Source organism: Carassius gibelio, chromosome A25 (genome assembly GCF_023724105.1).
Source record: "Carassius gibelio isolate Cgi1373 ecotype wild population from Czech Republic chromosome A25, carGib1.2-hapl.c, whole genome shotgun sequence".
Lineage (NCBI taxonomy): Eukaryota > Metazoa > Chordata > Actinopteri > Cypriniformes > Cyprinidae > Carassius > Carassius gibelio.
Window position 1 is genome coordinate 9,004,502 of NC_068395.1, and position 26,882 is coordinate 9,031,383.

At 35.9% G+C, this 26,882-nt stretch overlaps 1 protein-coding gene across 5 annotated transcripts in view; it reads right to left on the minus strand.

The window, feature by feature from the left end:
- LOC127946992 (membrane-associated guanylate kinase, WW and PDZ domain-containing protein 2-like) overlaps positions 1-26,882 on the minus strand; it is an 87,906-nt gene that overhangs the window by 1,614 nt on the left and 59,410 nt on the right. For 2 of the 5 annotated variants that reach the window (XM_052543858.1, XM_052543861.1), the window contains exons 7-22: positions 19,949-20,006; positions 19,691-19,812; positions 19,310-19,492; positions 17,790-18,298; positions 17,444-17,609; positions 13,077-13,108; positions 10,292-10,469; positions 7,684-7,799; positions 6,068-6,263; positions 5,378-5,557; positions 4,382-4,567; positions 3,936-4,305; positions 2,566-2,758; positions 2,058-2,201; positions 1,593-1,731; positions 1,064-1,152 (exon numbers count right to left, since the gene is read on the minus strand). In XM_052543858.1, the coding sequence (XP_052399818.1) occupies positions 1,064-1,152; positions 1,593-1,731; positions 2,058-2,201; positions 2,566-2,758; positions 3,936-4,305; positions 4,382-4,567; positions 5,378-5,557; positions 6,068-6,263; positions 7,684-7,799; positions 10,292-10,469; positions 13,077-13,108; positions 17,444-17,609; positions 17,790-18,298; positions 19,310-19,492; positions 19,691-19,812; positions 19,949-20,006 (2,861 nt within the window). The remainder of the gene's footprint in view (positions 1-1,063; positions 1,153-1,592; positions 1,732-2,057; positions 2,202-2,565; positions 2,759-3,935; positions 4,306-4,381; positions 4,568-5,377; positions 5,558-6,067; positions 6,264-7,683; positions 7,800-10,291; positions 10,470-13,076; positions 13,109-17,443; positions 17,610-17,789; positions 18,299-19,309; positions 19,493-19,690; positions 19,813-19,948; positions 20,007-26,882) is intronic. The other 3 variants (XM_052543862.1, XM_052543859.1, XM_052543860.1) reach the window with 3 other exon arrangements.

Sequence of the window (26,882 nt, forward strand, 5' to 3'; positions counted from 1 at the left end):
ATCTATCTATCTATCTATCTATAATCCAACAATATCTATCCATCCATCTATCTATCTATCTATCTATCTATCTATCTATCTATCTATCTATCTATCTATCTATCTATCTATCTATCTATCTATCTATAATCCAACAATATCTATCTATCTATCTATCTATCTATCTATCTATCTATCTATCTATCTATCTATCTATCTAATCTGAAAATATCTATCTATAATCCAACAATATCTATCTATCTATCTATCTATCTATCTATCTATCTATCTATCTATCTATCTATCTATCTATCTATCTATCTATCTATCTATCCTCAAAATATCTCTGTCTAATCTGAAAATATCTATCTATAATCCAACAATATCTATCTATCTATCTATCTATCTATCTATCTATCTATCTATCTATCTATCTATCTATCTATCTATCTAATCTGAAAATATCTATCTATAATCCAACAATATCTATCTATCTATCTATCTATCTAGATATAAACATATATGTTTCAGTGCCATATTTTGGTCTGTATTTTTTGGCTAATTTCCATAAGAGTGCATTTAAAAATCAACACATAGATCTTCCGTATAATTTCATTAGAAAAGATCCCAAATGAAGGATGTCAGCAGCTGCTAAAGTACGATTGGTAATTTATACTTTTAGGGCAGGGCTCGGTGAACTGTCAGTTGAGTTTCTCGTTGTTTTTGTGAGATAAATACTGCTCTGTTTACAAAAAATTATAATCTTAAAGCAATATATTAAACAATTTTGCCCCTTAAATAGTTAAATGTATTCAAGCTACTTTTTGTTAGTAACGAGTAGCTTGATTGTAGTTTAAGTATTTTACAACTCGCAATCAGTTTCAATTTAGCTTCCCAACACTGTCATGTTTACATGCACACAGGGATACATAACCACACACAAACACACTGCATCCAATCAGTCTAGTTAAAAGATGATCAGGCATGCATCGTATGCTGGCGTGCCAAAGCAAGTGGAAACAGATGAAAATCTAAAGCTACAAAAGAAAATGTAAAGCAGAGAGACGTGCAGGATGCCACGAACCGTGTCTTTAGAGTGTCCCATTATGAAGAAATAGGGTGAGGCTAGAGTGTCGCTTTTCATGCACATGGTAAGGTTGGTAGGTACCATTCCTACAGGACAGGAAGTAAAAGACTGAACTATTGCTTTGCAGATTAGAGTTAGAAAAACAGAGCAGCTGATAGAGGAGAGGAGTTAAGAGAACACTAGTTACAGGCTACTAGATGTTTGGTCACGTAATGAGAGTTCACTGAAAGGTTTAATTGATATAGTGAGTCATCAAAGGCTTTTAAGCCTTAAACAGAAAGCTTTCAGCTTGAAAAAACCGCCAAGACCACCGTATCCCACTTGAGCTGTTGTTCCCCGGTGCACTCCAATAAGCACATTTACGAGCATTTGCTCCATTATTTCAACCCAAATCAGCAGGTTTTAGTTTTAAAACATGGTTATCAATTCGATGTTAGTCTGCTACAAAACATTATATTCTTTTAAACGAAAAAGATTTTAAACGATTAAAATTGTGTTTTTTGGCTTTGTGTGTTGTGATACCCACCATATTCTGGCACCTGTCCCGTGCCCCTTTTCAACAGCAGGCGTACTCGACGCCCGCCGGCCTTGATGAGCTCGATGGCGCAAGCGTGACTCATGTCTCTCGTACTCTCACCGTTAATTTCAATAATCTGATCTCCAACCTATGGACATAGGGGAAAATAGGAAAATAGTCGAATATTTTTATGATGTTTATTTTATGATAATTGACCAGAGTCAAGCTTTCCACAGAGTCGTGGAATAAATGCAAAGACACTACTGTTCAAAAGTTTAGTAATGCTCATCATGGTTGCATTTATTTGATTAAAAAAAAAATCTATTTGAAATAGACTTTTTGCAATATTATAATTGTCTTTACTGTTACTTTTGATCAATTTAATGCATCCTTGTTGAATAAAAAAATTTGTCATTTGTAAAAGTGCAATTATCAAAAGTCTTTTCCATCTTACGGTTTGAAGAGTTTTCTCACCCTCATTCTGCCGTTGCGGATCGCAGGTCCGTCCTCCGCCAGTCTCAGCACAAACAGGTCCATCTTGTACTCCCGTCCTCCCCGGATACTAAAGCCAAATCCCTTCACACTTTTCTCCAGTTCTACAGTGAAGTAGTCATAGTCCTGGAAAAATAAATACAAATGAAAATAGATTACAAATAAAATTGAACCCCCACATTTGACTTATATTCAGCTTTTATCTGCTATTTAAATCTAGTATTAATATGTACTTTAACACCAATAATCACCAAAAAATCATGAGATGTTGATGAGATTTTATTTATTTTTATACAGTGTATAGGACAAATACAACTGCTCGATATTTTATATACAAAAACAAATTGTGCTATAAGAGGTGATTTCATTGCGTAGAAAAACATGGCACTTCTGATGGTGATTTTATTGATTTTCCAGCTGCACTGTACTGTAATTGTATCAAACTCTGGATGTCAAGTAATTGTTTGTGTAATAAAATGCGCAGTTTGACCTGTGGTCTGTAATCGGCGATGGAGTGCTGTCTGTAGTCTATCAGAGCAGGTGGGTGTCTGTACTCCATGGTGGGCGGCTGTCTGTAGTCTGCTACAGGAGGATGTCTGTAGTCCACCGGAGGCTGTCTGTAGTCTGTATATGCAGCTTGGCAGATATCAGGCTTAACATCCTGCCTGGCTTTAACCTCTGACCTGTAGGTACCAACAATTTCAAACTAAGCAATCATGTCCCTCAATTCAACACGCTAAATAACTTCAGCTAAACATTTCCCACAAAATTCAAGTTTTTAAACCACCTAAACTCTCTGTGGATGTTGGGTTAAATACTATTACATCCAGCATACAATAAAAACAACACATGTTGTCCGCTCAATGTCCGACTATAACCATTTTTTTCCCTCTCTGACCATGTGACCAGGGCTTTGCTCATGGGCCATATTTATCAAGTCTCAGTTCCCATCTTTTACAATGCATAAATCAGAGCAGTTTTGAGCCAGCCCTGGGAAAAAGAAAAAAAAAAGTGCAAACCCTGCCTGAGAGGAGAAGCATGCATTATTGAGGAGGTAAATAATTTATCATGAAGTGTTAAGTGATGTTACTCGGGCTGGTGTGAAAGAAAGACAGCAGACGCTCGAAGCATGATGTGAGACTGCCCAAGGCAGTTTGGTTGAGCCCAAAGATTACCTGAAAGAAGGCTTTAAACAGACGTGGACACATGGAACAACAAAGGGATATAAAGAAGGAATTTAGATGGGTAAGGAAGCATGTCAAAAACAAGCCCGACTCATATTTATCTCCAAAAGTCAAAAGGGAAAACCAGAAATTGAATTTGACAATTTAATGACAAAAGATAAAAATACTATAGACTATATATAAATTACATTTCACATAGAACAAAGTTTTTTGTACCAATGAAATATGACTTGCATTTGACATGAATGGCAATTTAGCAAACTTAAAAAAATAAAACAAATTTATTACCACAAAATTAAAACAAAAGTATATATTATTTGAATTTTAAACTACATACACCTCATGACATTATGTTGATTTTATTTTATTTCTTTTAAATCAATGTATGACGGTAATTTTTATTGTAATATATGAGAATGTTTATTAGAGATATTATTTTAGAAACTACAGAAAAACCCCAAAAGCATCCATATAAAATACAGTAATGATTATTTTGGGGGAAATGTGCTTAATGGTGATAAAAAAAAATCTATAATGCAAAAAAAATCTTAATGGTATTCAAATTTAATTTTTAATTTTTTTTTATGTGCATAAGTGTAATAAAAATAATATCATGATGCATAAAAGACAAAAAGAACAATAAATTGATAGCTAGATAGATCTGAGCAAACAGTACCTGGTGTCATGAAGGTACAGCTGTGGTGGTACAGGCACTGATCCGATGGAGGTGGGCTGAACTCCCGGTATCCCCGGATCCACAACAGGAGCAGCCTGAGTCACCGCTGAGCCTGACTGCATGGCTTCCAGGCCGGCCTGACTGCTTTGAGTCACGGGTGGGCTGCTGTGCGGAGCTCCAGGGCCCGGCTCCATCAGCAGGGGGCTGGGCTGTGTGGTGGCCGGGCTGGGGTGGGGGGCTGGTGGGCTGGGGTGAGACACGGTCGGGCTCTGCTGGGCTGCTGGGCTGGACTGAGTCTGAGGGCTGTGCTTCTGGGCCACCATGGGACTCTGCTTCTCTGATGTAGGGGCCGAATGAGCACCGTTTACATCTAGTGCACAAAATGATTGTGCTTAGAAAGGAATAAGACAGAAATCTTACTTTATCGTTAAATATTCTTCTCATACCTTCTTCTGGGATGATGTGCAAGGTGACAGTGAGTCCAGCGTCTTTGATCAGCTTGACAATGTCAGCGTGAGGCATGTTGATAATTGACTGACAGTTGACGGCCATAATACGGTCACCGACTTTCAGCTTCCCACAGCGATCAGCCGGACTGCCCTCGATGATGCGGCCGATCTTATGTGGCACAGCTAGAAAACACAGAAATTCAAATATCATGAGAACGGCATGGAAAATATTTTGATCATATTTCAGTAAATAAAAAATACAGTAAGAAATGTTCTTTTATACTGGAGGGAAATATGACACCAAAAAAAAAATGTGTATTTTCAATAAAGAAAATTAAGTGTTTTACTATTGTTAATTATTTTTTTTACAAGTGATTAAGTGAATTCTCAATGTGGTAATTCTTTTACTTTTCTATCCCCCCCAATATTTACTAGAAATGATATTAATACAAATTAATATTCAATATTAATGTTTAATAAAATGTAACCATCATGATACATTTATTTGATGTTTATCATTTATATATGTTACTATTATAAATATTCTCAAAAGTAATCTTAAACTGGTACTACAATATACTTCATTTGCTATAATACATATTTTATTAATATTACTATTATAAAACACATTTTACACATAGCTTTTATATACATTTATAATATAAATATTCTTAATAGTATTACAAATAGTACTAAAATAACCTTAATTTTTGTTGTAATAAGAATTTTGGGTTGAAATGTATTTATTTAATTTGTACTTGTTTTGTGAGATTTACCCAAATGTGGATAAGATGAAAAGGCTTCCTTCCTTTGAAAGCTTAAACTATCTTCTTATACACAATTAAGGGGCCTGATCCCATACTTTAAATATATGTTCACTACAAAACGTTATGTCTTATTAAACATGTCCCTTTAATAGATGCATTTTTGTGTGAAACTGCATTAGTGCTCACCAGAGCATCAGATTAACAGCTATGTGAAGGCAGGACTTACTTATTGTGTTTGTGGTCTCTGGGCGGTTGAGGGAGCTGATGATGACAAAGCCAAAGCCTTCGCTTTCCTTACGGTGGATAACTACATCGGTGGTGGGGGGCAAGTTGACCGGGCACACTGCGTGACCCCGAGGAGAACTGCTTTGATTGGCTGCTGCACCGTTTTCCTCACACGGCTGGCCTGCAGGGGGCAGCAAACACAATCTGAGTCAATGCAAACACCAGACAACAGCAATGTGACTCCAGAGATAACTGCCACCAATTACTGCAGTTTTATTCCTGATCATGTAAATCCCAAAATATTGAATAATAGTCAGAAAGCTTGGTTTTATTCTTAATCAAACAGCTTTTTGAACCTTTAAAAAAAAAGAAAAAAAGAAAAAACATGTTTTATGTTTTGTGGTATATTTGATGCATATATAGCCAAAGGCAAGACAAAATACGATTTTCTTTAATGTAAATACATTTTTATAACAGTATAAACTACATACAATGCATATAAATATCAGTTTCCGCTGTATATCTCCCCAAAAAATTCTTATTAAGTCTTATTAAGATTATATTTAAATGTTTCATTTTGCATACAATGCAAAAACATCAACTGCAATGCAATACAAAGATGTTTAATAGATGTGCACCATTCCTTTCATATTTCATACATAGAATTGCTGCTTTAGATGGTTTGGCTCACCCTGCTGCAGCAGAACTCTCCTCCTCACTGTCAGGGTGACCTGTCCGTTTCGTGCCGCCGCGTGCATGAGGTCGATGACGTAGCGGTGTGGTCTCCCCGCCACGGGCATCCTGTCAACAGAGACCAGCTCATCTCCTGGACGCAGTCTGCCGTCGCGCTCCGCAGGGCTGTTCTCTATGATTGCTCCGATCACGATCTGTGAAGAAGAATCAGTCATCACGTTAATCTCAATCTCATTATAATACTGTCACTAGTTCTGCATGTTCAAACAGCATTTTTCTTGACTAGTTGATGGGATACACATCTAGCCTGACAGAAATGTTCTTAATCTACTTCTGGTATTTATTTAAGAAATGTTATTAAAATACCACAGATTACCAAAGAAAACTAGCTAAGAGACAATTTAAAACCACAGCAATCTGGTTTTTAAAAAGTAGCTGTTTGATTGAGATGTAAAACAACAAATCACTGTTTTGTGTCTCATTACAGGCAGATGAAACAATTTGTGATGGAAAGGGATGGAAACTACACTGAATTGAAGTAAAACTAAAAGATTAATTAAATAAAGATATTATGAAAAAAAAAACATTTTGACTGGGCATTATAATAAAAAGATCATGGTATGAGTAATTAAAATTTTACCTCATAATATAGTAAGTTAACCCCACACATTGTGTGTGTATACATTATTTTATTAGATTAATTTGTGTCCATAAAAAAAATTCATAAATAAACACTGCTACATAATATATATATATATATATATATATATATATATATATATATATATATATATATATATATATATATATATATATATATATATACACACACACACATATACACACACACACACACAATACACATTGCTACATGATATACACACATACATATATTTATATATATATATATATATATATATATATATATGTGTGTGTGTGTGTGTGTGTGTATGTATGTATATATATCATGTAGCACTGTGTATTTATGAACTTTTATGAAAATAATGTAATCAGACACATCATAAGTCTGACATATGAGAAAACATCCTGTCGGTATGGTGTCAGTAAGCTTAAAAAATGTAATATCTTTATTCAGAAAGGAGGCATTAAATTGATTAAAGTGACAGTAAAGACTTTTATAATGTTACAAAAATACATATTTAAAATAAATGCTGTTTTTTAACCTTATATTCATAAAATAATCCTATAAAAAGTTTTTCACTAAAGGATTAATATTTTATGACTCCAGTAAATGAATTCACCTTTGCATCACATTAATTAATAACATTATAAAACATATAATAATGTTTGATAATATTACTGTTTTCACTATGTTTTGATCAAATAAATGTAGATTTGGTATTCATAAGAAACTTATTTCAATAGCATAAAAAACTTTGAACCATAGTCGATGTCACTCATCATCATAAAGCCCAGCTCTGATAATAACTACCAAAACTTTCTAAACTATAATAATGGATTTTGTAATGTTGCTATTGTAATGTTGCATAAGTAGCTAAAGGGAGATTATTTCAGGAAATGATTGTTTCCATCTGCTGCTCGTGGAGCTGTACAGATATGAACCAGTATCTGTTTATCCTGCCCCATACGAGCCTTGTCACGGGCCTCCGGACTCACAGCCTGCACCGCCTCGTCTCCACCCAGGATCCTAAAGCCGAAGCCAGTCTTCTCACGCAGCAGGTGCACCTCCACTTCCTGATACTCCACACCTGAGCAACAAGATTCACAGTTTAGACACACACATCAAACTCAAGCTTGATTTAACTCATGGTGCTTCCTTGGTTAGGGATAGTTAATCACCTAGCATCCGCACAGCAACACATTCAAATTTACTAAAATGTAAGAACTGATCACGTTTGACGTGAAAGCAAAGAGCAGGACTTCTTCAGGAATATTCCTAAAGCTGAACACAAGCTGAAGGGGTCAGAGAACGCCACACGTTGTGTAGGTCACCTGACAATCACGAGTGCTGAACCTTGTGATGTAGTGGAGAATAAGAGTATAGCAGTAGACAGAGCACTTATATGTGCCAGGTGACATTAAGAAAGGGAAAGCAGCACATTCCTCTACTTGCCTGTAGAGTCTGTCAGCGTCCGAGGAGGGACTGGCTCTGTGTGAATGACAAATGAGAGCTTCAAACAATACTTTGTTCTATCAACTGGCTTCTGCTTTATTTAGGCTCATATGTGGAGGAGTCACAAGGAACCTGTCAAGAACTTTAGAGGCTCAGAATTCACCTCGAATTTAAAAGAAAGGAAAAAGAAATTTAAGATTAGATTTAAGAAAATGAGGACTATTTATTTCTGGTAATGTAATGTGATAAATATTTAAACTGTACTAAATATATATTTCATATCTTTTTATTTTCATGGCTTTTCCATGGCCAGTATAGTTGCTGTTTGTGATAACTGGATGACTTTTGTAAAAATCGTTTTCATTTAGCCTAATTCGCTAATTAGTCGCTTTGTGAAACTGTTTGGTCAATTTTTTGGTCAGGATGAAGTGTGAGCAAATATACATTTACACTAGAGCACTTTCCAGCTGATGAAACAGAAACAAGTATATTCATTACATAATGCTTAATACCTTAAAGCTGCTGTAGGTAACTTTTGTAAAAATATATTTTTTACAAATTTGTTAAACCTGTCATTATGTCCTGACAGTAGAATATGAGACGGATAATCTGTGAAATAATCAAGCTCCTCTAGCTCCTCCCAGTGGTCCTATTGCCATTTGCAGTTACGGACCGCTCCCGGTAAGAAATCAACCAATCAGAGCTGCGGCCCGTAACTTTGTTTGTGTTCAAAATGTAGAAAAATGTATATAATAAGCGAGAACACCATGAATCCATTTTCCAAACCGTGTTTTTAGCTTGTCCTGAATCGCTAGGGTGCACCTATAAAAAGTGTTTATATTCAGACTATTTTAGATTGCTTCAGGGGTAATAAACAGAGAGAAGTAGTTCCGGCTACGATGTTCTTCCGCAAGACGCAAGCAGTTCTGTTTATTAACCGCTAGAGCGTCAAAAGTTACCTACCGCAGCTTTAACTGAGAATTTTTTATTAAAGGAATAGTTCACCCAAAAATCATAATTATGTCATTAATAACTCACCCTTATGCTGTTCCAAACATGTAAGACCTCCATTCATCTTCAGAACACAGTTTAAGATATTTTAGATTTAGTCCGAGAGCTCTCAGTACCTCCATTGAAGCTGTGTGTACGGTATACTGTCCATGTCCAGAAAGGTAGAAAAAACATCATCAAAGTAGTCCATGTGACATCAGAGGGTCCGTTAGATTATTTTGAAGCATCGAAAATACATTTTGGTCCAAAAATAGCAAAAATACGACTTTATTAAGCATTGTCTTCTCTTCCGTGTCTGTTGTGAGAGAGTTCAAATCAAACCAGTTTGTCATATCCGGTTCGTCAACGAATCATTCGATGTAACCAGATCTTTTTGAACCAGTTCACCAAATCGAACTGAATCGTTTTAAACGGTTCTCATCTCTAATACGCATTAATCCACAAATGACTTAAGCGGTTCACTTTTTTAATGTGGCTGACACTCCCTCTGAGTTCAAACAAACCAATATCCCGGAGTAATTCATGTACTCAAACAGTACACTGACTGAACTGCTGTGAAGAGAGAACTGATAATGAACACCGAGCCGAGCCAGATAATGACTCCAGATAATGACTTAACTTTCTGGACATGGACAGTATACCGTACACACAGTTTCAATGGCGGGACTGAGAGCTCTCGGACTAAATCTAAAATATCTTAAACTGTTTTCCGAAGATAAACAGAGGTCTTACGGGTTTGGAACGACATGAGGGTGAGTTATTAATGACATAATTTTAATATTTGGCTGAACTAACCCTTTAAGATTTAAAATTTCCATCAATTTCCAGGTCTTTCCCAAGCTTTATTTTCAGCTTTTCCATGACTGTAGTGATAATAGTATTAGTAGTTGTTGTTTTATTTACTTTGATACAGTAATTAATTATTAAATACCAGTAATTAGAATTTATTTACATGAGTTCATTAACGAGGATATGGGGAGAAAATGCATTATACATAGCCAATCCTGCAGGTAAAAACTGGTAGAAACACACACACACACACACACAAATCTAAGCTGAAATATTTTATGAAGTGATTTATAACCAACTAGAAAATGACCGAAATCTCTGACTTACGTCTGCTTTCGTAAATGGCACGTGACTTCTCATAGAGGTCATAGGGGTCAGGTTTGCCCAGGTGGAAGCCCTCTGTGTCCGGAACAGAGGAGCGATGGAGCGGCTGGCCGGGATGTGGAGCACCATGGGGGAGCAAAGCAGCCGACAAGATGGTCTGGGGGCTTCCTTGAGGATCCCACTGTATGGACAACACAGATATAGGCTGGTCTGAGTTGACAATATGAATACACGCTCCAAAAAAGAAGTGCAAATATCTCACGTAGATCCTTTAAAAGTTCAAGAGGAGAATATCATGAAAGGTGACCCCTGTGATTACTCAGAGAGAGTTTAGCAGTCCAGTCGCTCTCTGGAGGTTCAACGGGCGGAGATGAATTAAGCCCTCAGCGAGGACCTTAAGTGTGAAGCAAAGTGTCTGTGCTACAGTCATGCGCCCCGGGGGGTAATGGATCCGATTTCCTGTGAGCTGTTCATTTCACCTGCAGCTCTCTGCTTAACCTGCCAATTCCATTACGAACCCGAGTCCAGCCGAACTAGGCAGCTTTCTGAAGATTATGTATCTCACACCGGAATGAAAGTGAACTCGCATGAAGTTAAACATCACGGCCAATTCTAGAAATACCTAAATGTGCCAAATTAAATGTTGAATTACTTTACAAGGTTTCAGAGAAACTTAAACTGAGATGTCTAGTCCATTTAGCTTCACAAACAGCATTTGTGGATCTGCAATGCAATTAAGACATGTAAACCTACGATTATACAAGTGGACTAAAAACACTGTGGAGCATTCGTGATGGTGACAAGCACAGTCTGGATATTCTGCTAAATATCCCCATATTTTTGTTTAATGGTAGCTAAAATGTAAACGGCTAATTTCTTTATTATAAAAATTATATATATATATATATATATATATATATATATATATATATATATATATATATATATATATATATATATATATATATAATTTGTATAATATATATATATTTATTTATTTATTTATTCATTAGATAAATTATATATATTTTGTTACCAGGGTTATTATAGTTAACTAAAACTGAAACGAAAATTAAAACCAAAAGATAATTCAAATAAAATAAATGTTTGCTGAAAGCTGAAATAGAATAAAATAATAATAATTAAAAATATATATATATTTTAGCCATTTGCAAAGCTACATTTCTATTAATTTACTAGTAATTTACATAAACCTGATGGACTAAACTAACTAAAACTGGTGGAAAAACCTAAAAACAATGTAAAGATAAAAAAAAAAAAAACTTTTTTACTAAAAATTACAAAAAAAAAAATACTACAAAATAACCTTAACTAAAATTAAAGTGAAAACAGAAAATATACAAATAGATAAAACTATAATAGTATCTCACTGATACTGAAATAACACTGTTTGAAATATTTATGGATAATAAGCTTTACTCGCCATAATTTTGGCCCTTTCCGAAGGGGTTTGTATAATGCTGATGTGGTTAATTTAGTCAAATAAATAGTCAGTGGAAAAAAAAACTAATCTCATAGGTTTGGAGCGACACGAGGGCGAGCAAATAATGACAGAATTTCTTTTTTTGTGTGAAGCCTCTCTTTAATATTTAAAACTTAAAAACAAAACTCGGTTTCTGAAAATGGATTAATTTCAAGTCGGCCAGAGCTATAAATCACACAGCAGCATGATTCCTGGGGACCGAGGAGGAGGAATATCAATTGAGTATCACCTGCATAATCTTTGCTGGGAATAATTTCTCTTCATGATAAACACATTCTAGCGTGCTCAGCCTTCGCAAACACATATTAAAGAGGCACACTTTGCTGTCAGTTAAAGCTTTTTGTTTGCTAATGCAGGAGAACAAGAGGCATACTGATTAAGCACGCCACCCGTGGCGATTGTGTTAATGTATCTGTCACCCGGGACATTTCCATGTCGGGTTTCATCAGAGTGTTATCCAGCGCGGTGCTGAACACGTGCGGAGGCTAACAACTAAGTGGCTGTGGTTTGTCTTTAACAGAGATCGGAGATCGATGCTGCAATCGCTTTGAGCTGCCGAGACGCTGGTCCAAGATCACTGCTAAAGGGCAGCAGCTAGCCAGAGGTGTGCAGGTGCTCAAATCCTCTTACTTTATATAAGAAAAACATGATTTGATCATTCTCCAGGTAATATATTTTATATATTTCAATCATTTTCATACTACTACCAAAACACATAATATGCATCTTTACACTTAATATGTAATATGAACACCCATTTAGTAACTGTAAAAAAAAAAAAAAGAGCTTTATTTGACTGATTCATTTGAAAGTACCGACTCATTTGAATCATTTGTTTGGGAATCGGGCTACACTGGTCGCACTATATGTGTTTGAGTCACTATTGAGAATGATTCATTAGAATCATTCATTCAAGAATCAGTTTGACACCTTGAAAAATAGTTATGTTGGCTCAGAAGAGTCATTTGTACAGATATGCGACGACTCGAGATGCACTGTAAGTGTTTGATTCATTGTGGCTATTTGTAACTGTTTTGCACATTGGTTAATTCATATGATCACATAATACAGATTCATACAAAATCAGCACCTTGTAAAATAGCTACATATATAAGATCAGCTCAGCTTAGAAGAGTCATTCCTTCAGGAATCTGACTACTTTGTTTGATCTGAATAAGTAGTGCGGGAAAGGTCCAAGTATTTGATGAAGTTCCATTTAGGTCCATTTAATAACATGCAAAAACAAATATTAGTTTGAGAAAGCAAATACTTCAAATGATTTACCTGTTTTGTGGGATCCCAGGGTGTGTAGAGGCCTGACAGAGAAAGAAAGAGTGAATGATTAATATCTTTAAATCTAAGGAGCAAAATAACATGCTTTTCATTATAGTCACATAATATTCATCCATTTTTCTCTTCACTTTGCTTTCCTGTGGGCGGCTGAGCGAGGAAAGTTTATTGCATTTATCTGCGAGGTAATTACATCATTAGCTTTGAACAGATGTCAACCTCGTCCTAAATAAAAAAGGCTTAAATTGAGCCTGACAAACAGTATTGAGCACCAAAAAGGAGACTAAACTAGATTTTTGCAACTGCCAGTCAGTCCTGAATGATTCTGAAATAAGAACGGCCAGTTATACTTTTAACATGTGCTGAATCTATATCAATGTTGTTTTTCTTATTTTATTAAAAACTAAATTCAAAAAACATTTTCTGGAAACAAGTCTTATTTCAAACAATTTTGCAAATTAGAAATAATTAACTAATTAGTAATACTGTATAAAGTACATCTATAAAATATAAATGTAAACATAAAACGTTTTTTTCTCAAATAAAAAATATAAATGAAAAATATTATGTGTAGAAATTGCTTTGTATGGTTACAACCACACATTCCACTTCTTACAATATGCAAACAACTACCACAATACTATTTTATACTTAGCTCCCCATATAATAAAATGCATGATGTGCATTTGTGATATAACTGTCTGTTGTTTAAGATTTATCTGCAATGTGATTAAACCTTGGCCAGGAATGCTGTGAGAATAATGAGTTATGACTTTTCATTTCTTAGTCTCAGACCTGTTTCTTTCAATTGCACCGACTATAATGTGAGTATTTGTGCTTGTGTGTGCATAAAAATGCTCATGCATGTTTATGGCCTGTTCATCTGGGTATGTGTATGTGAGTATTTGTAGGGGAGCAAGGCATTTTTATGCCTACTTAAACTAACAGGATTACATCAAATGCTATATGACCAGGACACGACTTGGAAGTGAAGGGCTAAATGTAAAGCCTCGGGCAAATATGCACAGTCGTGCCACTCAATAAGTCCTCTTACAACCCCAATGCATCATTATAGAAGCCATATGTACAACAAAAAGCAGAGAACTTTGATCAATTTGCATGCAAGGCTTCAAGGATTTGTCCTCTTATTTCTTGTTTGCTGTAATCAGACTTGAACACTGAAACTGAAACTTAAAAGTCGAGTGCCATGTTCTGTCAATGGCCCCATGCGTCCTTGGGTTTCATTCATGTCGTGTGTCTCTCTCAGGTGAAGTCTGTAAGGTGAGTTAGATGGAATCACGAGGGATTCGGGGTGACTGTCAGCTCTGAGTTCTCGGAGACCCAGATGGAATAGAGCCAAGAGGATGGAATAGAGCTGTCATCACTGCTGAAATGCCACGGCCCTGGTGATATTTCCGACAGTACAAGGAGTCAGAGGAGTTTATCACCTCACACCTGCCTGTCCAGTCCTACCTGAGATGTCAATAATCCTCATAAAAGAAGCGCAGAGCGGAAGATGGACAGTGGATTTGTGCTCTGACTGCTTTACTAATAAGGTGGAGGAATGCTGGATGTATTAGAAAAAGGAATTGCAAGGACAATTCTGGTTTCTTAATGACTCTTTTAGTAATCTAGGCAAATTTGGAGATAAGAAATTCATTTCTTATTGCATTTATCTCCCTCGGCAGTCTGTTGCCAAATGAGATCATTTCTGATTCCAACAGAAATAAATGTAGAGAAATTATTGCAAAAGTTGCATTTATGCTCATGGGTGCAAATGCAATCCAATAACCCATCCTAAGTAGGGCTGGGCAACATGCTGAATATTTGCAATATATTTTCCTTATGATTTTGCTGGCAGAATTACTTGTGGATTTATATTGATATTTATTTATTATGTATGTTATGCTGTAATGGTGCATATACTGTAATTAAAACCAGATCAAATAATTTATTTTGTTCATTTAGTAATAAACAGTGTGGAAAGCAAGTCTTGATTCATTTTCAACTAGATTTTTTTTTTTTGGTTAATTAAAATAATAGTCCCTCTGATTCAGTTGTGTTTTAGTATTATTTATATACTATTATAATATTTATTGTTTTTAATTTGAATTTCGTTAATTAATTTTGTTTTGTGCTTTTATAATTTTTGTTATTTAAAAAAATATTTTTATTAAGCTTTATTTCAGGTTTAGTAATTTTAACACTTAAAACAGAATTAACAAATTTTAAGTTGTAATTTTAATGTAGATTTTTTTTTTTACCTAAATGTAACATTTTATTTTATAACAGCTATTTCAAATTAACTTAATTAATTAAATCACTAAGTTTTAGTTTGCAATTACACTGCTCTAAAAATAATAATAATAATAAGTCAAATAATACCTTTATACAAATATAATAATGATATTTAAGAAATATCAAGATATATACTGAATGACAAGATATTGAGATTTTTTAGCTATATCATCCATACCAAGTTCTAATTAAACACTAACAACAAAAATATTTTTAAAAGGTTTTTATTTTATCTTTTTATTTTTTTATACATATTGTCAGACTGTCTTCTATTTTAATTCACAAGATCTTGTCCCAGTGTTTTTTTTTTAATTGAATAGTTTTGATTAAAATATTTATTTGTATTATTTTAAAAAGTTTTTTTTTAATTATAATCATTATTCTTTTCAAATAAATACCTGCCTCTGGTCAGGTTTGTTGTTGGGAACAGTGCGGACAACACAAAAGAAAGACTATTTATTTACCGTCTTTGAATTCAGGATTCTCACTTTGTTCTGGTGTGAAATTATGCTTGTCTTGACATTTATTTGCCCATTCATCCCACCGCTTTAAATAGATATTATTTATGTAAATTTATGTAAATTATGATAATATGAACTCTTCACGTCACCAAGAATAAATTACATCTCCTCGATCAGCATCTATTTCAGAGTATTCCCTCAGCGCTGCCTGCTGGTAAGCACCATGCTCTGATTGGTTGGCCTGTTAGCTGAACGCCCCGCCCCCTTCAGCCACTCTGCATTTTGATTTGTCAGCCTGTTTATCTCCACAGCTCAGTGTGGGAGTCGTGCTTTAATTAGAGAGCTGGGGAAAAGAGCTGTGAACATGGCCGGGCTCTTGGCAGAAAGCCTGCAGGAAACTGAATGGTCTCACACTTAGCCAGTGAGTCACGTGGGACTGTCTCTCGCTCCGTTACAAGAGGCCTTGGAGTGGCTGCCGAGAGGTCCTATAAGACCATAGCCTTCGATATAGTCATGAAACACGCAGAGGAGGTGAGAACAGACACACAGCGTAATTGGCAGGAAGCGTGGATGTAATTACTTGATTGATAGTGGTTCAGAGGAACGGACAAGCATCTTAAGAACACATATCAGGTTTACCGTACACATGAAGAGAATGTAGCCTTCTTCGAGATTGTTTCTATTAACTGCCTCATTAATTTTCATTCTAAGAATATCCTAATTAAGAAGAGTGATAAAACATTATGCTCTGCATGGACATTTTAATGAAACTAAGCACTCTGATAAGTGGACTCGCATGGAATTAGTAGATTAGCTTGGCTTCAGTCTGAATATGCTAATAACTGTCACCAGCTCTTGCCAAGAGATGATACACTGTGCCATCTTGTGAAGGCTTCGCTAAAATTGCCCAAAAACAGCTCATCAGCTTCAGTTATTTTGAAAGAAAACAGTTTGAGTCTGAGAAACTGAGATGTACTGGTTAGTTTGTGAGGCAAAGCACATCTAGGAGTCTATAACAGGAATGTTGCCCTCCTCTAATTTCAAAATCTTGCTGAATCAAAGCTTTAGGCAAGTTCAGAGCGCTTAGAAAAGACTAAAAACTGAAGCACTGAAGTGTTACTTTCATCGTTTCAACCAAAACTTTAAAGGAAAAGCTTACCCGAAAAAGATATTCAGCAATCTTTAAACAATTATCATCAGTGTTTACGCCCAACTTGAGGAAAATATACTGATTTAAAAGTAAGGATAACATCCACTTTTAACCGCAATAATAATTTTCCATTTTCAAGTCTGGCTTATTTTTTGGTTTGTTTCTAACCTAAAGCTATGACGGCTTCAGAAGTCTTGGAACATGCAGGTTGTGGAGCTTTGGACTGCCCTTGGTCGCTATGTGCAATTGCAAAGTACAGTGTACACATTCTTCAAAACTTCTCCTTTTTTGTTCAGTAGAAAGAAAATAGACATACAGCGCGAGTAAACTTTGACAGAATTTTCATTTTTTGGTAAAAACTAGTTTGCCAAGGTCTGACGTAGATTTCGGGCAACCTTCAGCATGTTTCTGACGAACTTGGTTTTAATAAAGAAGGCTGGAAATGTGGGCACCTGCTGCTGCTCCTCTCTGAATGACAAGCGTAGCCTCTGTTCCCACTGGACAGTCCTTGAGCAGCTGCACCACCTGTGTGTGGTTGAGTCCCTGGAGACCCTTCTGATTAATCTCCACCATCAAATCTCCTTCACATAACCCGGGACAACCCTGTGGCTCCAGAACCTGATCCAAACGTACACAAACAGTGATGATGCATATTGTGCCTGGTAAATGTGCATTTATGCATTAAGACATGGTTTGACTATTATCTTAAGTAAAACAGTAGCCTTATTTATTTCTTAATATGCATACTTTTTTATTTGAGTTTGAGACCATGTCACTCTTTGAACAATAACCGCCCACCTGTTTGACTCTTTGCCCTGTGGGACTGTCCGCTATGGTGAACCCGAAACCCTCTGCACCTTTTGTTATAGTGAGACTCAGGAGCTCAGGAGCCACTTGAGCCCCGGCGGTTGCTCCTGATGATGACGCCATGGAGACGTTGTCATCAGGTGGGGGTCCCGGTGTGGTCAGGGATGGAGGCTGCGAGCCGTCCAGGTGTGTGTCTCCAGGATGGGGATGCGGGGTAAGGCCCTCGCCGTGCTCGGGTACCAAGCGGCCAGTCAAAGACATGTACTCCATGTAATTTTCATAGCTGTTTCTTCCATTGAGCAGCAACGGGTGATCCACTAGGCCCAAAGGGGGCATGGAGGAGCTAGCGGAGGGGTCTCCTGGGTCATAAGGGAGAGGGTAACCTCGACACAGCACCAGGGTGACACTCTGGCCAATGGGGACCGATTGGAAAAGCTTCACCACATCCGAATGGGTGGTGCCCAAAACACAGATGTCATTGATGTAGACGATCACATCACCTGATGAAGAAATAAAGAGCAAAATTAGAGCGCCATACTCCCAAGGGCATTATGTTATGACTCCCGCTCGGAGTGCGTATGTATAGAAATCAGCTTAATTATTAAAGATATCGGCTCTCTAACAAGTGCAGACAGTTGTGAACACCAACCGAGCAAGCTTGCCGATAATATGGCTTCTCAGTAATAAAGGCAACCTGAGGCCTGTTGAAACTATTGAAACAAGCCAACTGTGTTTGTGTGTGCGGAATAGAGTAAGGACTTCTATAAAAGGACCCTGCTCTCCCATCAACGGCAGATAAAACACACAAGATCCCACCAAAGCCCAAATTGCAATGCTAGCTGAAGGTATATGCAAATAAAGCCACTGCCAGCATCATTATCAGGTAGGGCCTTGGGAAGTGATGTCACCTTCAGAGCTCACAGATGTGATACACTTCTCAAGTTAACACATGACCAAGGAAACTAACAGGCCAGCAGTTGCAGCAAGGATGCAAGTTTCCCATACTAGGTTAAGAGTTCCTCTACAAGGAAATAGAGAAGTTATGAAAAAGCAGCGAATAAGCCTATGGCGTCTGCCTGTGATGACTCACTCAAAGACGCTCTTTCATCACAGAAAAACACACTGCGACAAGCGTGACCTTGTGCTAGCTCTGTGCAAGCTATTAGGGACTGTTGTCAAGCGGTGGCTACAGAGATAATGATGTTTCCTAACCCATGCGCCGAGGGTTTTCTCCTGAGATCTGAGGTCACCACTCAACACTGCATATATATCGATAAGAGCCTGTGTATTAAAAGGGGGCATCATTTTAAATTCATAACTCTAAACAGTCCAGTGAAACTGGAAAATTAGGCCTGCAGGCATTGTTTATATTTCTTAGAAACAGTAACTATGGTTGGATATAAAACAAAAGGTGCCACTGGATTGATTTGATATTTTCTCTTTCTCAGATAAATTCAGAAAAACAAATTTAAGGTGGATAATGAAGGTCCTGATTTCCTTGAGCTTCTCACCTGTGTCCATCTTGCCATCCTGGGCTGCAGGTCCCTCAGGTATGACGCTCTTGACCTGTAGGAACTCATCCGGCTCGTCCCCACCAATAATGGTGAAGCCGAATCCCATATTGCTCTTCTGCAGCACCGTGGTGAGGAACGTCCCTTTAAGTTGTGTGGCATCCCTCGTGAATGGAGGCTTTTCTGTGAAGACAAACACATAAACAATCAGAGGAATACACCGCACACTGCACAGCCATCTCTACTGTATGGTCTTTGGTGCTTCGGTCAAGCTAAAGTGACGTGAAAGTAGGACACACCTGAGCAACCCCGAAACTGAGAAACACCAATAAAACCAACTGGGTTAGGATGGCATATATGGGCCACAGAGAAAAGCAGTACCTCTATATATTGTGGGCAATGGCAACGCCGATAGACCTTGACTTTGCATTTGCTGTTGCTGTTGGATCCTTCGTTTGGCCTCTAGGACGGGGTTCTCAAACTGTGTCCTTCTGTTAATGTGGCTGCGGGGCAGAACGAGCAGATATTTAATCACGCTGGGACCCTCCCTCCCTCGGCGCACTTATTGAAGAGCATGACGCGGATGGTTTGGGGTCAGATTCGAACAAAAATTTGAAAGAAGGATTCTGAAGAACTTACTCGACATAGTAACTGCCATAAATAGGGTCGTCTATTTTCTCCCAGCCATATGGAAGTTCTGTAGAAAGATAAAAAAAAAAAAAAGATGGTCGGCACCTCGTTGCAAACGGTGTTTATCCCCGTTGAATATGAAATGCACGTGTATTTAATGTAGTCTGGGTTGTATTTCCTGTTTCTTTCCATAGTTTTGTTTTAAAATAATTACAGTTAAAATGTGTGTGAATATATATATATATATATATATATATATATATATATATATATATATATATATATATATATAAACATGCACACATTTTAATTGTTTTAGAGAAACAATAACAATACACACATATATAATACATGACTAATGAAGTATACATTGCACTACACTACATATGTAAAATATCAAACACTAAATATTAATGAACTAATTAAAATATTAAATGCACACACACACACACACACACACACACACACATATATATAATACTAAAAATATTTTTACGGATTGAATGGACTTGAAAGCAATGGAACTGAAGCTGAAATAAAATAAAATAAATAAATAAAATGAGAAATGTCGCCGTTAAGTCGAAACATTACTATTATGAAAATGTACTACTGTAAATAAAACTAAAATTGATATAAAAAAATAAAGGCACACTAGATAGAAATATTAAAATATTTTATTACTATAGAAAATATAAACATAAAAAATAAAACAAAACAGATGACAAACAGAGGATAACATGACAAAAGCCAATAATCAAATTATTACAACATAATCTAAGATTCAAATTTAAACAGCAACAATTAAAACATAAAATACAAAGATAATAATTCAAAATATTAATACTATAACAGCATAGAAATAATGGTAAAATGACAATGATATATATATACATATATATAGAGAGAAAGAGAGAGAGAGAGAGAGAGAGAGAGAGAGAGAGATAGAGAGACAGAGAGTTTAGATAGATAAATAGATAGATAGATAGATAGATAGATAGATAGATAGGATAATAGTTTAAATATGAAGTGTATACATGCAACAAGAACAACAATATATAATTATATTACTATATATATATATATATATATATATATATATATATATATATATATATATATATATATATATATATATATATATATATAAAATTTTCCTTCATATTTTTATTGGATATTTATATATTATGTTTTTTTTTATTCTTAAATTTTCAAGCATGTGACACTTTTTTTTAAATCATACGTAAGGCTATTGGAATTAACATTATTTATTAAATGTGCTATATGAATACATTTTCCTTGCTTAGATATTGCATCATTTAATCAGGCTCCAAGTGAAGTATTACCATAATATCATATTTATAAATAATTATGACAGCAGTTGAAAGGTGAACCTGAGTGTATGAAACCTTCAGAAGCAGCAAGCTTAAAATGTGCTATTTAATGCACGGCACGAAGCATGCATGTCATGAAAACATTCCTCGCTGTTTTCATTATACTGAAGCCCAGTCCAGTAAATCAATAACCCCAGGGATGCCTGCAGTATATGATAATACACGGCACAAATCAGTCTAGACGTCTTTTAAAAAAACATTCCCTGTGTGCGCCAGAATTTGGATTCCGTATCCCAAACAATCCAGCCGGCCGTTCAAGCTGGCAGTCAGTGTGTAAAACAAAGCTTAATTAGGACACACAGCGGTAAGTGAGGGGAGGTCTGGCAGCCCGAAGGTTACAGCCAACATACTTTCATGCAATTCTATCCGCTTGAGAGACACAAAACAAATTAAAGGGCTGGCGAGATCACCATGACAACAAAGGGCTGTCATCACATGCATCATTCAAAACGCTTTTTCCTGTTTGTGCTGTTTTTCAGCCAAATTTGACATTATTGAAACATCAAGAAGAAATTGGCTACATGCGCAAACTCACGCACTAATTTTCTAAATCATCGCCAGTGGGAGATGCTGCAGTTTTTGCCGGCATTCTTCGAAACGCATAAGTGCAGATGAAGTCATCTTGCATGTGTGAATAAACATGCAGATTAAGCACATGCACACAAACGCAAAAATAACATAGCTCCAACATATAACATAAGACACATGAATTATACCTCAAAACATATAGTTTATTGACAAGAGGTGTATGACTGTTCTTCCTAGAAGTGCAAATTCATAGAATGTCCTAACGGCCACACAGAACACCGAAGCAATGACCTAAAATGACCTTACAACCATTCAGAATAACCAACAAACCAGCAATATCCTACCAACCCCCAAACAATGCCCTAGCAACCACTCAGAACTCCCAAGCAAACCCCAAACAATGCCCTAGCAACCACTCAGAACTCCCAAGCAAACCCCAAACAATGCCCTAGCAACCGCTTAGAAGTAAGAACACCTAGCACTCTCCTTGTAATGCCCTAGCAACCACTAAGAACTCCCTAGCAACCCCCAAACAATGCCCTAGCAACCTCTCAGAACTCCCAAGCAAACCCCAAACAATGCCCTAGCAACCGCTAAGAAGTAAGAACACCTAGCACTCTCCTTGTAATGCCCTAGCAACCACTAAGAACTCCCTAGCAACCCCCAAACCATGCCCTAGCAACCTCTCAGAAGTAAGAACATCCAGCAATAGACCCTTTTCACATGACGTCATGCAACTTCCGTTCTGACTCAAAGCAGGGTTTTATTACTTCCACCAGCATAGTAAAGCACTATTTCTATCAGCATGGATTTCACCCAGACACAAATACATCTGCCACAAATACGATTAGAGGATGACTGCAGCTGTCTACTCTCATCCTCATTCAAGGAGAGGCATTTCAAACGAACTTACAGAATAATGATCGGCAAGATTTGGCGCTTGCAATCGAGGGAGGGGTTGAAAACGGAGCAGTCATACTTTCTAATTCATGCGACTCTCGCACAGTGTTTGCTGTCTTTATTGCAGATGACGTTTGTTAAGATATATTTGTCAAATAAACAAACATTTTAGATGTGGTATTAGAAACCCGCAAGCCTGTACTATTTAAATAGCCTATATATCAATGAAACGAGGTCAATTTCCCCTTTATTTTAACAAACATGACACAATATAATTCATAAATAAATAATAGGCAAATTGCGTTTACATAAAATGCTTTTATTGTTAAAAGGCTCATATGATGCTGCTAAAAATAACACTATTTTGTGTAAAAAAAGAATTGTGAGAATTTTTGTAAATAGTCTATAAAATGCATGTCAGCTGTTTTTATGATAAAATTGCATATAGCCTATAATGAAAGAAGAAGAGGGTATGTGGTAGTCAAATTAAACGGAGGAATTAAAGGAAATGTAGAGGTCCATAGTTCTTTAGCACTACGGCTTGACAGCTGTCCCTCTTGCATTGTTTTAATATAAAGCCATTTTATTCTTGAACCGGATAATATTGGGTTTCTTTTCAAATTACAGATTAAAAATATGACTCCATTGAATTTTTCCCATAGTAAAAAAATATTTTTTTCAAAATCAATTGTCTTTTTTATTGCAGAACTAGCTTGCAATTACATATACAGTAAACATCAACAACTGAAATACATCAAATAAATTAACCAGGGAATGACATAAACCGAAATAACAAGCGAAGCGGTTTTAAGTATATTTTGTGTGGATACGTAATCGTTATACAAATCTGAAAGCATATCTATAATATTGCTACATTTTCTGCAAGCCAGCCTCCCAGCCATCTAAAGCAGATGTAGAATGTCATTCGCAAAAAGAACCCGACAGTAAGTACATTAATTTTATTTGTATTTACCTATAACGGACACTTTTATATTTCAACTTTTCCCCCACGTTTTCCCAAGAAGCTTTCAGTGTAAATGTATAAGGACAGATACACTGCTTTACAGAAAAGCTGAAGTTAGCGGACGTCATTGTGAAAAGGGTCTATCTTCTAGTAATGCCCTGGCAACTACTCAGAACATCCTAGCAACCCACAAACAATGCCCTGGCAACCACTGAGAATACCATGGCATCCCAGTGGAGATTTTTCATGGACAAACACTGCTAAAAAAACAAAACAAAACAAATTCAATTTATTTTCCAAAAATAAAAAACATTAAAACAAGTAAACAAACCTGCAATCAAGTAAACAAACAAACACAAGTTATGCTGCAGCCTCTGCATTGACAGACATAAAGATGCCTTACAGACAAGCTGTTTTTTTACTCATGCTGTTTAAAAAGAAGCCATGCTGTGTTCAGATATTAATTAGTTGAGTGAATGGATGCTGCGCTGAACAGAACGCTGGGCCGGAGGAGGCAGGAGCAGGTGTGACGACCAACGAGGTTCTCGCACCTCCCTAGGAGGGTTACAGCAATCAATTCCCTCCTACACACACACACCAACCGGCTACACCGCATCCGCTACTGCTTGACCCTTCTCACAATCAGAAACCAGTCTCATATTTAGGGTTTACATTAACAATTGACTTTTCCCAGGCTGTCATCCAAGAGGATACAGGACGAGCATCTTATATGTGTCACACACACACCACTTAAACTCAGAGAAAAAGACGAGTAACACACCAGATGGCGACACTTTCTTAACAGAAAAATGTGGGAAGTATGACATAACAAAGGCTGGATTTATAGTTTTCTTTTAAAGATCATATCTTGTTATGGAAGAAATTGGAGCCAAATGTTAAATATTGAATTAACTTACAATAGGTCATATTTTTTTACTTCTCTTCATAATGATTTTTAACTTACAGGAAGGTGGAAAACAACATGTTTTAAACCAACTAAAAAACAATATTTTTATGAACACATACTCAACATTCATTGAAGGTCAACAATTAGAAATTATTTATAAATACAAAGAATATGGACAACAGGCTATGGTGTCATGCTCTAAGGCATCTGTTTTAATAATAATAATAATAATAATAATAATAATTTGTTAAATGTTTAAATATGTAACCTACTTAATGTTCCAGCAAAACCCCTTTAAAAATGTTAATTTCACAAATATTTTAACATTAAACATTATTATATTATAATGTACCACAATTAGATAATAATTTGTTTTAATGAATAAGTTATAAATGATATAATAAGATTCAAAATGTCCAAAATGATTACCTAGTCAGTATTCCCAGCATATTGTAACCCCACAAGAACGTACAAAATATTAATTTATAAATGTAGCAAATATTATTAGCATCAATAATTCGTAATATATCATATATGAAAACGTATTCTTTTTTTAATAATTAATACATTATAAATAATAATATTCAAATATATTACCCACTCATTCCCACAATATTTGTATAATAATTTTTATATTATTTATAAAATGTTTATATAAATATAACACTATAATTCTTAACAGATAATGTACCATAATACCTATATAAATGTTTATTCTTATATAAATACAACACTATTATTCTTAACAGATCATGTATTATATTTGGAAAAAAATAAATATTTTTCAAGAAAATACTAAATGTTTTTTTGGGGGGATCTTTTGGACCTTTCATGGTTTTAAGACAATGATCTAACCCAGACCACCTTAAATATCTTTCTCAGTCCTCCTTAAATCAATGGTCCTCCATCGGCAGTTGCCATGGCAACTATGGGAGAAGTCTCTTTTTCAGGCTCTTTCATTCACTGACTGGCTTATGTATATTTGAGTGCATTGAATGCACAAGTGTAAATATAAGCATGAACATGTGCGCCGGATACATCTTTAAAAAATCCTGTAAAATTTATGCTGTCAAAACCCAGAAGCAGGGCTGATTAATTAGCAAGCACAGAGTAAATTCTGGAGCGTGAGAACAATGGAAAAATTATTCCATTGTTGCTAAATTAAACAGGCACGCCTCTGAAATTACACAAAGAGTTGTGAGTTACATTGATTTTGAAGGCATAATTAAGTAGACACCGACAGATCATCTTTTATCTAACCTTCGATGGGAACTTATGATGAAACTGTGTCGCCCCATGAGGATCAAAAGCTAACAGACATCCGAATTCAATTCTGAATCATGTACATGTCTGAACTTTGAAAATAGACGTGGATCAAATTTGCAATACACAGAGTGATTTCTTTGCAGCAGTTATTATTGAACACGACGGAAATCAATCATGATTATGCATATGAACTTACATTGGTTCACAGACTTGCCCAAAAAATAGATCTAAGCTGTATTACGGAGAGGGATATTAGTAGTCATGTCACAGAGAGGTATTTAAAGGCCTGTGGAAAGAGATATTGATTTCTCTGGCCCCATTAAATTGCATTTTAATTCAACAGAGGGTTTCAAAAATGGTAGACTTGGGTACATAGAGCCAAGCTGAGTTCAATAGCCCAGCTGAGAAGAAAACATAAAAAATACATGTTTTAAACATTCTAATGAATATATCATGCTGACTTGTGCTCCATTTTTAGAGCTTAGGTAATTTTAAAAGTGTGAATGAAGAAATAAAAAATGTACAAATGAATGGCTGAAAGAATGGATAGATGGCTTTATGGAAGCATGGATGGATGAAAGAACAAATTAAAGAATGTAAAGGAGGATGAATAAATGAATGATAGATTCTTAAAGGATTGGTGATGAATGAACAAAGAGAGGATGGATGGATGGATTAACAAACAAATGAAAACATAAGCGAATCAATATGCAAACAAATTAATGAATAGAGGACAGATGCTTAATGGATGAATGAATGAACAAACCAACCAACTCAGTGGGGAAAGTCTTTACAAATAAACTAATGAATGACTGGAATGGAGGATAAATGACTTCTTTATAGATGAATGAATGAATGAATGAATACATTTCTGATCTTACAAACGAATGAACGAGAAAACAAATGAATGGAGGATATACAGGTGAATCTTAATCTTAGTAATTTAGAATGTTGTGGAAAAGTTCATTTCAGTAATTCAACTCAAAC